At 31.6% G+C, this 13,995-nt stretch overlaps 2 protein-coding genes and 1 long non-coding RNA gene across 3 annotated transcripts; 2 read left to right on the top strand and 1 right to left on the bottom strand.

Annotated features, from left to right (window-relative positions):
* Positions 1-325: 325 nt before the first annotated feature.
* Positions 326-2,185, bottom strand: LOC120263869. The gene is made up of 3 exons (XR_005537157.1): positions 2,112-2,185; positions 1,429-1,500; positions 326-382 (listed from the first exon to the last, which is right to left on the bottom strand). It is a non-coding gene; the product is annotated as an uncharacterized LOC120263869 (long non-coding RNA).
* Positions 2,186-6,961: 4,776 nt separating this feature from the next.
* LOC120263865 (gibberellin 2-beta-dioxygenase 6-like) lies at positions 6,962-9,155 on the top strand. The gene is given in 5 exon segments (XM_039271837.1): positions 6,962-7,420; positions 8,325-8,406; positions 8,408-8,494; positions 8,526-8,699; positions 8,867-9,155. Coding segments are annotated over 5 exon segments (1,014 nt in total). The 5' UTR covers positions 6,962-7,004; the 3' UTR covers positions 9,122-9,155.
* Positions 9,156-10,009: 854 nt separating this feature from the next.
* LOC120262957 (psbP domain-containing protein 1, chloroplastic) lies at positions 10,010-12,861 on the top strand. Its single transcript, XM_039270876.1, has 3 exons — positions 10,010-10,199; positions 10,856-11,277; positions 12,485-12,861. Exons 1-3 carry the CDS (start codon positions 10,055-10,057, stop codon positions 12,704-12,706), a joined length of 789 nt encoding a protein of 262 aa, XP_039126810.1. The 5' UTR covers positions 10,010-10,054; the 3' UTR covers positions 12,707-12,861.
* Positions 12,862-13,995: the final 1,134 nt, after the last annotated feature.

Here is a 13,995-nt window from a genome sequence, read left to right as displayed (position 1 = left end):
CCGCAAGGCTAATCAACACACCTGGAATTCAACAATATACATATCGTAGATATAGAGCGAGAAAAGAAACAATGTTACACAACGGCATGAATAACAACAATAACAACAAGAGCGAGAATAGGATCACGAAATACGAGAGGTTCATAAAATACACAGGAAACAACCCTAATAACGATGAGGAAATGGTAATACACGAAGTTTAAGAGTATTTTAAATACTAACCATGCAACAAGGTTTTCTACACACTAGTGGATCCATAGGTCTTATAACATGTTCCATGACAACAACAACATACATGAACTGAAGGAAATACAACAGATGATAGAATAGTAGTAAATGCCCAGTACGCTGCCACACGGTCACACCTACTACCTGCAACAGACTGGGAGAAAGAGAGAGGGATGAGTAACTCAAGTTACTCAGTGAGGGGAGGTTAGCACAACCTTAGCAGAAAAATACACCAAAATAAATGCTTTACCAAAGTAACACAAGTTTAGAAACATTATTACATATAGTAGAAGCCTTCAAGAGAAATAAAAAGCATAATAATACCAAGAAAACTCTTTTTACCCCAACTAGGGTTTACAACACAAAAATCATAAAGCATGGTTTTAAATACAAGTAAAACAACAAAATAACATGGGTTTGAAATAAATAAACACAATACCCAACACTCACCCAACATAACATGGTCTAGAAAACTCTCTAAACCTTCGCCGTGGCCATGGCTAGGTTCAAAAGCCGCCAAGGTACTCATGCCCTTGACGTTGACCCATCGAGTTCACCGGGTTGGTGACTCCGGCTACCCGATGAATATCCAGTCAGGGGCTCTACACTCCCACCGAACGGCCCTCGTAGTAATCGACCGGCCGACACGCCACCTCAATAGGGTCGGGCAGTGAAGACCGCCTACTGCGATGAGGATATCACCAAAACAATCACCACAATAAAAATACAACTCCACTCGAGTACAATATCCATCCATGATCATAAATCAAGAATACCTCGGCCATTTGCACGAGGACAAGATAAACACATAAGCAAAGCCCAAACTTTTAGCACAAAATAATTTGCAAGTCCCAACACAAGCAACAACATGGAAATCCTTTTCCTTTCAACAATCCAAAATTTGTTTCAAGCCTAGGATTTCACCAAATCAAAGATTTCCATAACAAAACTCAAGTTTCAAACAAAATAAAGATTTCACAAACTCATGGATACATATATCAATCACAATTTCCACGATAACAAAACAAAAGCCAAAAAAAGACATCCAAGATTTGCCTCAACAATAATTATCATTCACCAAATTACCAAACAAGTATAAATCAATAAAACTTACTTGAAATATGATATGCACATATATATATATATATATATAGCTATTGGCATTCTTCTAATAAAGCTATGCTAAATAATTCCACTCACAAAATTGATGATTTCTCTTCCTCGCAAACTAATCCTCGGCCAACTCTTAGCCTCGATCCAATGCTTCACCTCCTTTCCAAACACAACAAATAACATCCAAGGTTAGTACAAAAATCCAAGCAAAGAAACCCTAGGTTCCTTCTAACAAACAACCATAACTTGATCTTAGGGTTGGCTCAAAGATAGGTTTAATGGTTATCAATGAAGTCCTAAGTGTTAGGGCTTTGCTCTAGTCCAAAGAAATTAAAGAACAACTTAAGCTTCTCGGTGCTACAGTAAAACCAGGGTTGCTACAGTACCCGAGAGCAAACTCAACAACACTACAAGGGAAAGACACCAAGTTCTCTTAACAATACAATGGCCAACTAAAAGACACATAAATCTACACATCTATGGCATCATTTTGAGCTCTTAGCATCCATCTCATTCCCACCAAAACTCCACAAATATGCCATCAAAACTCATGGAATTCAAAGGAATACTAATTCCATGGACACAAAGATGAAATACAAGGGCTTCACAACTCAAACAACCTTCAAATTGCCAAATAATTACAAAGATCTTGAAAACAAGATTCCAAAGAAGAGCATGAGAGTTAAATAACCATTTCAAGATCTAAAAACACAAGCACAACATGAAAGAATCATGCCTTATCCCAACAAATGAAAAGAAATGATCATTACCTTCTAAGCTTCTACTCAAACAAGATTGGACATGAAGAAGAGAAAACCAGCCCTAGAGATGAAGAAGAGAAGAATTTATAAAGGAATGAGAAACTTAGCTTATAAGCAACCTTGGATTTAAAGGAATGGATAAGGTTTTTAAGGGGAAATGACCATTTTGCCCCTTAAGCTTCAATACATTAACTAAAATGCCATGGACTTCAAGAAATGACCAAGTTACCCTCATTCTTATAAAACAAAGACTAGAGTGAATAAGCATTTGGCAAAAAGACAACAATGCCCTTGTACATTCAAGAAAAAGACATTGGTGAGTAAGTTCTGGTTGATAATTACTCAAACGATCCCCAACTAACCCAACAAACGCCATGGAAATCCTCTACCCTCCCTAATGGCCAAGGAAAACAAAAATAAGAAGAAGAAAAGTGACGGGCCAGGTATCACACATGCTGACCAAGTCAAAATACCCAAAAAAAAAAAGAAATTACTATGGAGTTTTAATTGAACTCTTGCATTGTAGATTATTATTTTGTTATGCATTACAAACAGGTATGAAAATACACCATTTATATTAATGATTTTTCCTGCTTGGATCTTAATTGCCATTGTGCACAGCAGTAAAAACAAAGAAAACCCATTCATTGGTGTGATCATCAAAAGGATGGTGCATGCACAGGAGACTATTTACAACTGCTAACTATCAAAGTCAAGGCCATGATCAATTAGAAGAAACAATGGTGCCCTCTCAAAGAATGCAACACCAATATTGTATCACTTCTGTTGACCTTCATGATCATAAGTTTGCAGCTGGCTGGTGATCCAGATATCCTACAAGACTTTGTGGTTCATCCTAATGGTGCCATTGTCCCAAATTCCAGATTTTTTCTCTTCAATGGTTCACTTAATATCGGCTTTGTCGATTTAAATAAGAAGCTCTTTGTGTGTTTCTTTTCCCAAAGGGAATATATGGAGTCTTCCCGGAACCTTGTTTGGCAGTGGCATAGACATTGATTTGCTGGTTATATAAATTAATCCTTGAACACTTATGTTCCAACCATTAAGAAACTGGTTAATTTTAGATGATTAATTACTGCAGTAATTATGGTGGAGGTTGATTAAATCAATTAATGAACTTCAACTGTTATATCATGGAGTTATATGTTTGATGTGTGTCAATAGAAGTGCATATTATTTGGAATTTGGTCTTTCAGATGGATATGCATATGCTTTTTATTTCATCTCTGTTTTGTGTTCTGTTTTCCATTGAATCAATCTTGATATATATCTATATCTATATATATATATATATACATCTGTCTTCTTTCCCTCAACTTCCATGACTAGTTCATGTGTCTGATTGAGAGCCCACTTATTATATATATATATGTTTATGAGACCAGAATCAAATTTGACAGTAATTAAGTTTGAAAAACAAACTAGAATTGGACTCATTTGAAGGTAAGGTAAGATGTATAGATACATACGTCAAATAAAGATGGCACAATTGCATGCATGCATGCGTATGTGCAGGCGATTGAGTACTATAAATTTTATTATTCTTCAACTATAAATTAAGAGACAGCCAAACTCTCGATTTTCTGCATGGAAGTCATGTATCTTAATTAATTGCTCAACTGCTGTTGATATCTTTCTTTAACTCTCACCTTCTCAATCTCAAAAGGCATTGTCTTGTATTGTATTGTATATGCGGAACAAAGAATTAATCTTTATTTATCAAAATTTGTTAATAATTCCAAACAATTACTTGGTTTCATAATTCACATATAAACAACTAATTATTTCCTTTTTTCTTTCAATCTCTACATTCATTGCAGGATTTCCGGAACAAGTAACAAATTTTGGTCTCAAGGCTTCATGAAATTCAACTTCATCAACAACAATAACAATCTTCATGTTCATGATCAAAGCTAATTACTATTCTCTATTTAATCATGCCATATATATTGTGCTATCATATACTATATGAGCTTTAATTTTTCACACATTTCATACTATATATATATATATACATATATCATTTCCACCCTCTTTTTGGCCTTGTAATTAAGACCTTTTCTCTAGATATTGTCTTAGTTTTTATAATTCAGACCCTGTTTAATTATTATCATTCCAAACTACTCTTCTTTGCTCCTCTTTGTTCCTATTGATTAACTTAATTAATTTGTTAGTTTTCTCTCTTGTATTAATAAAGAATATCATCTTTTTGTTTTGTTTTTCAATGTTCACATTTGATCAAAATTAATATGAATATATATATTAATAAAATTTTATTTGAATTGCTTCCAAAGGAAAAACAAAATTAACAAAAGGAAAATAATAATAATAGTAATAAACAACAAAAACAACAAAAACAACAAAAACAACAAAGAAGTGCAGTCTGTCTTGTGTTTTTGAGTGTACGAGGAAGAAGATGATGATGGGTCAGGTGAAACTTTTTTTTGTACGTGAATGCAGTCAATCAATCCTCAAACACTTGTCTGCCAATAATTCCATTCTCATAAATTAAAATAATATTTATTTATAAATCAATAAATTTTTTCACCTCTCAACGTTTAATAAATTTTATTTCCCAATTATTATTTGGTCTACAGATATTGAGTCCTGCGTAGGGTGTTTATATCATGCTGAAAATGCATGTTCAAATCTCAGCTCAAATAAATTGAGAAGACATATGTGTTATAGTATTAACTTCACACTTATATATATTTCTAACATGACTTATTGATATTCTATAAAAATTAATTAATAAATAAATATTAATTAAACACAAAGTAATTGGTAAATTTTAAATTATTGTTGACAACAAAAGCAAATTCCATATCCCTCACATGATAGTAAAAAGCTAATATATATATATATATATATATATATAAAAGGTGTGAACTTTTGACTTTAGTTAATTTTGTATAAGCATGTTAATTAAATTAGTTCATATGGAAAAAAATTAAATAAACTTCAACAAATATTTTGTTTAACTTTATTACTAATTAAAATTAAATCATAATATATTGAGGCATGGTTTTAGTGTTTAAATTTAGCTTGAAAAGATCTAGATTTGCACTTAACTAATATCAACGAAAATAAACATTTTCTAAATTACATTAAAAATTTTAACATTAAGCTATAATAGGTGAGGACTAAATATCTTGATCTCAAATAAATTGGAGTTTTCCTTACCTAACAATACTAACTAATCAAAATAAATTATTATTAATTAATGAATGACATTTATACTTTTGTATTTGCTTATTAATTATATAATTTTAAATTATTTCAATATATATATATATATTTAGTCGGTGATGATAAAATACATAATTTTATCTAAACTTATTCCAAAACCAAACACTCATCTAATTATGGTTATATTCATGCTCCAATCCAAAGTTATGGTTAAGCTCTTTTCCTTTTTGGTACCACCTTTTCCAACATCCAACCTCCTCCATGTCCACACCATTAGTCCTTTTTAATCCCCCCTTAATTTTTCATTAATCCCATCAACCTCCCCTAATTAACTCCACCCCTTCATTGTCTAACAAAGCATCAACATTAACTCTCTTTTAATTATATAATCAACTCGATAATCCCGCTTGTTATTTATGTCGGTGACTCAGAGGTCGGCAATCCAATCCCTACTCATATCCTATGAGGACATCAAAAAAGACATCAAAAGTCATCGTATTCTTTTATTTCTATGCCTTCTATGCCTTGTTACTAAACCGTATTTTTTATTCACTATGCACGTGCCGTCCGATTAATTAATTCCTTAATTTTTTAATGACTCTTAATTATCTTCTTGAATGTATCATTAATATGCAATTAGTGGTTCGATGCAAATATTTAATTAATTAGTGTTTTAAATAAAGTGAAAGTCTTTGTCATGTTGACCAAAAAATTGGAGACAAGACTACAAAACTCATAGTACTACTTTGCCGACAACTAATATACAAAACTTAATTGAATGGATAATATCATAATACTTTCAATAATTATAGATTTGCATGCTTTTAATGTTAAATAATTCATGTTTTAAAAAATAATTATATATAATGCAAATTAAAGAAGATATTATTTCCCAACTAATCACATTTTAATTGATAGCTTGTCTTAATCATTTGATTTATCATTGATTAAGACTAAAAAAGGGAAAAAAAATCTCTTAGACATTCTAAAGCCCTCCACGTGGAGCAAAGACATATATAGCTTGATAAAAAAGATTAGCAACTAAAGTAGTAGTTGAAGATTAAAATCAAAATTAATTGAAAAAAATAAGAGAAGAAATTTAACACTTATTCCTAATCCCAACTAATATCAAATTAAATATCTCATATGTGAATTATATCATAAATTAACTATTAATTAATAATAATAATATTAATAATAATTTTCTATAAAATTTAAAATTTTACATTAAAAAAAAAAAAAGAAAAAGAAAAATCAAGCCAACATATAGCGTTGAACTATTCCCACAACATCCAACAAGATTAGACAACAAGAAGCTGAAACACAAACCATTCCCACCATAAATTTTATATATAAAAAAAAAAACACAAAAAGCCTATCTTTCTAAAAGGCCGGCACAAATATTAACAACAATAATAAACAATACAAAATAAATTCCAAAAATCAACCCATCAAAAAGCATGCCATAATAAATAAATAAATAAATAAATAATAAAGCACACACTAGTGTGTTACCCCCTCCACCTCCCAAGTTCCCTTGCACTTCTCCCTCTCCCTCTTTCTCTATATATATTCACATGTACTCTTCTCTAACTTTAACATCATCACCTTCTTCTTCTTCTTCTTCTTCTTCTTCTTCTTCTTTCTCATTGAGGTATATATATATATATATATATATATATAAATAGAGTCATGGTGGTGGCAAGCTTAGAGTTAGAAGGAAGAGGAGTAGATGATCAGATAAGTAAAAGTAGTAGTATACCAGTAATAGACTTATTATCATCATCATGGAAATTAGGAAGAAGAGAGCAATTAGTGAGTAAAGAAATAGTGAAGGCAAGTGAGAAGTATGGAATATTCAAAGTGGTGAATCATGGAGTGGGAATGGATGTGGTTGAGAGAATGGAGGAGAAAGGGATGGAGTTCTTTAGTTTGCCAGAGAATGAGAAGCATAAAGCTGGACCTCCAAATCCAGTTGGATATGGAGTTAGGAGTATTGGCTTTAATGGTGATATGGGTGATTTGGAGTACCTTCTTCTCCATACTAATCCTTCTTCTCTTGCTCACAAAGCCAGAACCATTTGCAAGTCCAATCCAAATTCCTTCAGGTATTTTTAATTTTACTTCATTCATTCATTATTTATTATTTTTTTTAATGAAATACATACAAGAAATACACAAGTGTGAAATTGTTATCTTAACACACTTGTACATTTATCTTACTTTATGTGAGCTGAAGTTTGAATCTGTCTCATCGGCAAGACTGAACACTTTATGCAGAATTTAGTGCTAATAGACCGGGAGAAGTTATTATAAGTCGTTTATTATTTTATTCAAATAAAAAAAAATTATTACACTATTATGTGCATGCACTTTTATTGATTAAAATAGTAAACACTCACTCCACACTCAAATAGTTTGCATTATTGTGTTTATACAAATGGTACCAATTGGGAGAAACCAAACCAAGCTTATATATCATTTAAGCTACACTAGAAATTATATATTCAGATTTATATATTTTTTAAATTAATTAATTTTGATTAATAATTACTCTGATAGTTTATTTTGATCAATCACACCACAAATAAATCAAATAAATCAAACTTATATATAATATTAAATGTAAACTTAACATATTATGTATATTTGATTCAATTCAAAACTTTATGCTGATAGGATGCGAGATACAAGTTTATATATTTAAATTTGTTTTTAAATAACTGATATAAGGTTATTAATTTCTCTAGCAGAAACAAGCTCAAACTAGTATTTGAACTTATAAAAATATTAAATATTTTGAATTAATAATGCAGAAGATAAATATATGCAACATTTAAGTGGTACCACAAAGTCCAATTTAGTACTAGATACACAAACACAATATATATACATCCATATATTGTATTGCTAAAGGACAAGGGAACAGAGAGACAGTACTAATTAGTTGCAAACAGGTTGAGATGTTAAACTCAAATGACTAACTTCATTCCAATGTGTACACACAAACAGCTATGTGGTGAATGAGTATGTGGAGGAGGTGAGAGACCTGGCTTGCCAAATCCTTGATATGCTGGCTCTAGGGTTAGGGTTAGGAAAATTACCAAGAATTAAGCAGGTTGTTGAGAGACTCTGAGAATGACTCTTTGTTAAGGCTTAACTACTATCCTACTTCCTACAATGTCACTTTCAAGGACAAGAATGCTAATCCAGGCTCGAGTCCGGGTCGGATTTGGTGAACACTCGGATCCTCAGCTGCTCACTGTTCTTCGGTCAAATAATGTTTCTGGCTTACAAATTGTTACCGACTCTTTCAATGGTGAGACTTGGGTCTCTATCCCTCCTGATCCTACCGCATTTTATATCATCATCGGTGATGTCCTTCAGGTCAGTTTTTTTTTTAATCTTTTTTAATTAAACTCAATGATACAAGTGTTACATAGTTCATCAATAGTAAATTTTTTTAAATATATTAATTTTGGTGATAAAAATAAAAAAAATTATTTTTTAAAAATATATAAATGTATTGATTTTAAATATCGAAATATATATAGGCGATAACAAATGGAAGGTTGAAAAGTGTGAGACATAGAGTGATAACAAACCCTCAAAGTTCAAGACTCTCGATGATGTATTTTGGAGCACCGCCTCTACATGCAGTTATCCGGCCATTGCCAGAGATGGTCTCGCCGGAATGTCCCCGGAAATACAGAGCATTCACTTGGGGCGAGTTCAAGAAGGCAATGTACTCGTTAAGACTTGGTTACAACCGGCTTGATCTTTATAGATTGGATCATAATGCACAATGACATCTTGTTGTTGTGATTGAGACCTTTTAACACACACAAAAAAACAACATGTACATATTTAGTGTGATCTTCACTTCTTTTACTATATTCTGATCAACAATGTAGAGGATTTGTTTTCCTTCTTTCCTTCTTTCCTTCTTTTGTATTATGATTTTATATATATGTGGATAGATGGTGTGATTGAGTGAAAGATATATATATATATATATATATATATATATATATATATATATATTTTTAGTGTGTTTTAATTATCTTTATCTCCCTCATAAATTAATAATAGATGATGAATCTATATTACAAATTTATAATATGTTAATTTTTTTATTTTTTGTTTTTGTTTCCAAACACAACAACCGCATAAAAAATTATAAAAAAACCACACAAATATAATTTAACAATTCTTTAAAAATTTACTATGTGAGGTGGACTAATATGCAGAATAATAATAACTTATTATATATATGGGACTATAAAGTATAGTGATAAATTTTTATTTTAAAAAGGTGGAAAATATGACTTCGAAAACCCAATTAACAGCGGATGAATAATACTTCATAAAAAAATTATAATTAATTAATAGTGATGATGGCATCTTAAATGTATCAACTAGTTCCATATATATTTATATTAATATTTTAAAAAAATCGCAATACGTTAAAATAAAAAAATAAATTTATATTTGATAAACTCTGTAGTGATGTTGACATCTTAAATGTATCAACTAGTTCCATTTATATTTATATTAATATTTAAAAAAAAATCGCAATACGTTAAAATAAAAAAATAAATTTATATTTGATAAACTCAGTAGTAGAGAGCCCATCACTTGAGCTTTTGCAACGAGGCCCAGGCCCAAATGAAGGCCTACTTCATCTCTATCCACTCCCACTCTTCGCTGCTGCTGCTGCTGCTGCTGTCGAATCCTCTCTAATGGCGACAGCCACTGCCCAAGTGGTCGCCTCAATCCATCTCCCTCGCTCTCAGGCCTCCAATGCATCAACTTGCAACCATTCTTTGATGATCTCATGCTCCAATGTCCAGAGGATGAGCTCCTCTTCCATTCCTCTCAACCTCGGTCAGCACCCTCTCTCTCTCTCTCTCTCTCTCACACACACACACACACACACACACACACACACACACACAGAGTGAAACTGTGAGTTTAGTATCATTTTCATTGATTCTTTTTAGGTGCCATATGAGTTGTGGTATGGATAGGCTTGTTCGATGGTTTGCTTGGATTGAAGGATAAACAGAAGGAAAAAAGGAGAATAACTAGGAAAAAAGTGTTTGTTTGTGTTTTGTTGAATTAGGGCAATGTGATAGATTAGTAAATGAGAGATCTTTGTTGACATATAGTACCAATTTTCAGTGTGTTTGGTTTAAGAAGAAAAGGAAACATAGGTGTCAACAAGTTTTTCTTTTTCAATCATTGTGTGTTTTGATGAAGAAAATAAAATGGATGAGCAAATGGAAGGACAAAATATTAATTTTTTTCAATTTCTTTTCATACGTTCAACTCAGGGTGTTCTTTCTGAAGTTAATCAGAAGCACAGGATTCAAGAAAAAAGAGACTTTTTTTAATTAAAAAAAATCTAGCATTTTTCTCCAAAAGTTCAGAGAAGTTGATAATGAGCAACAGATTTAATGAAACAAGGACCTTTTTTTTTTTTTCTAGTAAAAGGTCTAATTTTCTCCACCAAAATGGTGATCATGCTAAAAACTCCACAGTTTCCAGGAGGAATGCTTTGGCCTCAGTGTTCCAGAGTGCTATCTACTTCCAACTTGGATCTCAGTTCAACACCAGCTTAGCTGAGACATCAAATGCTTTCAGAGAGTATATCGATGTGTTTGATGGCTACTTATTTTCATATCCGAAGAACTGGATCCAAGTTCGCGGAGCAGGTGCTGATATTTTCTTCAGAGACCCTTTTGTTCTGGATGAGAACCTGTCTGTGGAGTTGTCTTCTCCTTCATCCTCTCGTTACAAAAGTGTTGAAGATTTAGGACCTCCTCAAATGGCTGCAGAGAAAGTTCTGAAACAATATCTGACTGAATTCATGTCTACTCGGCTCGGAGTAAGAAGAGAATCCAATGTCTTATCTACTTCATCAAGGGTTGCTGATGATGGAAAGCTCTATTATGAAGTTGAGGTAATCAATGCTGATCGTCCTTTGAGTTCAAACTTATAACCGCAGTAGTTGTACTATTTACTACTATATATTAACTTTTATTTATAGTTTACATTACCAGGTGATTAAAGCTACTCCCTGGCATTCAAAAACTTGTATTTATAGTTTAGATTATGAATATGCTATGGCTTATCCTACTCGAAACAAATGTCTAGGTGATTAGTAGTTCTTGTTGGCATTTGAACTACTAGCAGTGGACATGTAACTAAACTTTTATGTAGTTGAGATTATGAATGTGCAGCCTTCTGTTTGACACTAGTTAAGGCCGTTCGAGTACAATTTTTTGTTTGATTCTGCTATTCAGTGAACTACCCTGGGCTTTACCATGGAGTCTAAGAGATTATTAGCCCTTTGCATTCAAACCACTAGCTGCAGGGACTATACTACTATTTTTGTTTATTGATTATGCAGACGCAACCTTTTGTCCAACAACAATAGTTGTTGGATCTGGGCTCTATCTATCATAGGGAGCAAATGTATTGGTAATTGATAATCCTCCTAGGCATTCACAAAACACTGGTGGCAGGAGTTTGAGTTCTTGGCTAGATTATAAATAATATTTATAAGATGGTACTAGCTTTTGTTTGTGGTTTAGATTTTAATCATACGCCCTTTTACTTCGCTAAACTGCTGGCTCCACCTTGGTAACTAGCTAGCAGATGTTTTTCCAACACTTTTAGCATTGGAGGATTTTCAGTGGCCAGTTCATTTCGCAGTTTGGTTCCCCGCTTCCTAGTTCCCACACAAGATGTATTTTTTGCAGCATGATTTTTTTTCCTTAAAACAAGTTCTCTATGCTTTTAGGCTTGTCTAGTTGTTTACGTTGACAACTTTTGCAGTATCTCCAATGAATGCTGTGCTTACATCTAAGTTATCCGGCAGAGCTGCATTTAAAACTTTTGACTGCTAAATAAGAAACTAGACAGTTCCTTATTTTTTGCAGCACTTGATATCTTCTTTTTTTATAAAAACAAATCTACTTGGATTGTTGGATGATGCATATCACTTATGGTTCTATTGTAACAAAACCCTTTGGTACAACCTTTCATATGGACAAATCCTTAATATCTTGTTGATTTGCAGTGAACTTGAGCTAGTTGCCCATTGCATGTCTCAACGGCAGTAATTTGTATCGATTTGGGCTTTTTTTTAATGGTGTTTTACACAGGTAAATATCAAGTCGTATGCGAATAACAATGAGTTGGCTGTGATGCCACAAGATAGAATACCTCGTCTTGAATGGAATCGGCGCTACCTTTCGGTTCTTGGTGTTGAAAACAGCAGATTGTATGAGTTGAGGTTGCAGACACCCGAAAATGTGTTCTTGGAAGAGGAAAAGGATTTGAGACAAGTTATGAATTCTTTCAGAGTTATCAAAGCTGTGAGTTGAACTTTCTGTCTACCAAATTTCATCTCTTGTGAATTGTAGCTATTTTATTTTATTTTTTGTTAAATTTTTTAAATGTGGTCTGAATTATCGGAGAACTTTATTGTAAAACTTTTGGTTGATGAACACTCTTTGTATTTCATGAGCTTTGAGATGGATATTATCATGCTTGAATTGCAGACTCGGTTAAATTAAAAGAATTTAATTTGTTTTTGTTAAAGATATGAAAGACCATTAATTTTACCATGTTTTCTTTTTTATGTGTGAGTTTCTATTATTGTTACTATTCATACTCGTTTTTCTTAAAGAAAATATAGTTATTATTATTTTTTTAAATTAATGCTTTCAATAGTTAATATTATAAATAGTCATAAATATAAATACAGAAAGTAAATTAATAAAATAAACCACATAGCGAGTAACACTTGTAGTTAACGTACTTTAATGTCTAGAAGAATGATGATAAGAATATAACAAGAATATCTTTCAATATTTACAAATATAAAAAGAAAAAAGAAAAAAAAAAAAACAACAGAAAAGTTTGATGTTTGCCATGCATTTGGGGTAGATATTTTATTTTATTTTAAAATTTCAAAATATATTACATGTTCTCTCAAATTTTTAGTTGAATTAATCTATTGTGATCATTCATGCTATTTTGGTCTGTCACAACAAATCCATTTATATTGAGAAAAAACCTTGTTAAACACTCCATGGGCTTCAATATATAAGTGCTTTGAAGCACTGTGGAACAATTCAATAATAATAATAATAATAATAATAATAAGTAGTAATATTCATAAAATTATTATAAACAGGTCTATATTAGAATTGGTATATATTAATATATATTTGGACAATATAAATATAAGATGTTGGTGGAAATCAATATAATTATATATTATTTTCTAATTTAAGAATAAATATTTAAAATATTTTACATGAACTACCTTGCATGACCCCAATATATAATTATAAAATTATCAACCACTATAAAAATCAATGGATTGTGATTTACAAAATAAAATTATAAATTCAACCACGTCTCTAGACCCAATCGGTATGATTTACATTATTGTTTAAATAAATTATAAATAATTTTGATGTTCCAAGAGTTAATCCCTCTTTCTCCAAAATTATATGATCATGAATTTACTATTTTGATATAATTTTTGTAAAATTTTTGAGTGTGGTGGATTTTTAATATTTTTTATTATCTTAAATGATATTTAATTAAGAAGTCTCCCGAAAGTTAATAAGCTTATGGTGCATGTTTATACTAATTTATTCTC

This window comes from Dioscorea cayenensis, chromosome 6 (assembly GCF_009730915.1).
Source record: "Dioscorea cayenensis subsp. rotundata cultivar TDr96_F1 chromosome 6, TDr96_F1_v2_PseudoChromosome.rev07_lg8_w22 25.fasta, whole genome shotgun sequence".
NCBI classification, from domain to species: Eukaryota; Viridiplantae; Streptophyta; class Magnoliopsida; order Dioscoreales; family Dioscoreaceae; genus Dioscorea; species Dioscorea cayenensis.
Note: the sequence above shows the minus strand (reverse complement) of the source record. Positions and strands in the feature narration are given on the sequence as shown.

Excerpts from the sequence above, each read along its gene's own strand:
- LOC120262957 (XM_039270876.1), top strand. The coding sequence starts at position 10,055 with ATGGCGACAGCCACTGCCCAAGTGGTCGCCTCAATCCATCTCCCTCGC. Across the intron at positions 10,200-10,855 it reads TTCCATTCCTCTCAACCTCG|TTTCCAGGAGGAATGCTTTG; the intron begins GTCAGCACCCTC and ends AAAACTCCACAG. Across the intron at positions 11,278-12,484 it reads AGCTCTATTATGAAGTTGAG|GTAAATATCAAGTCGTATGC; the intron begins GTAATCAATGCT and ends TGTTTTACACAG.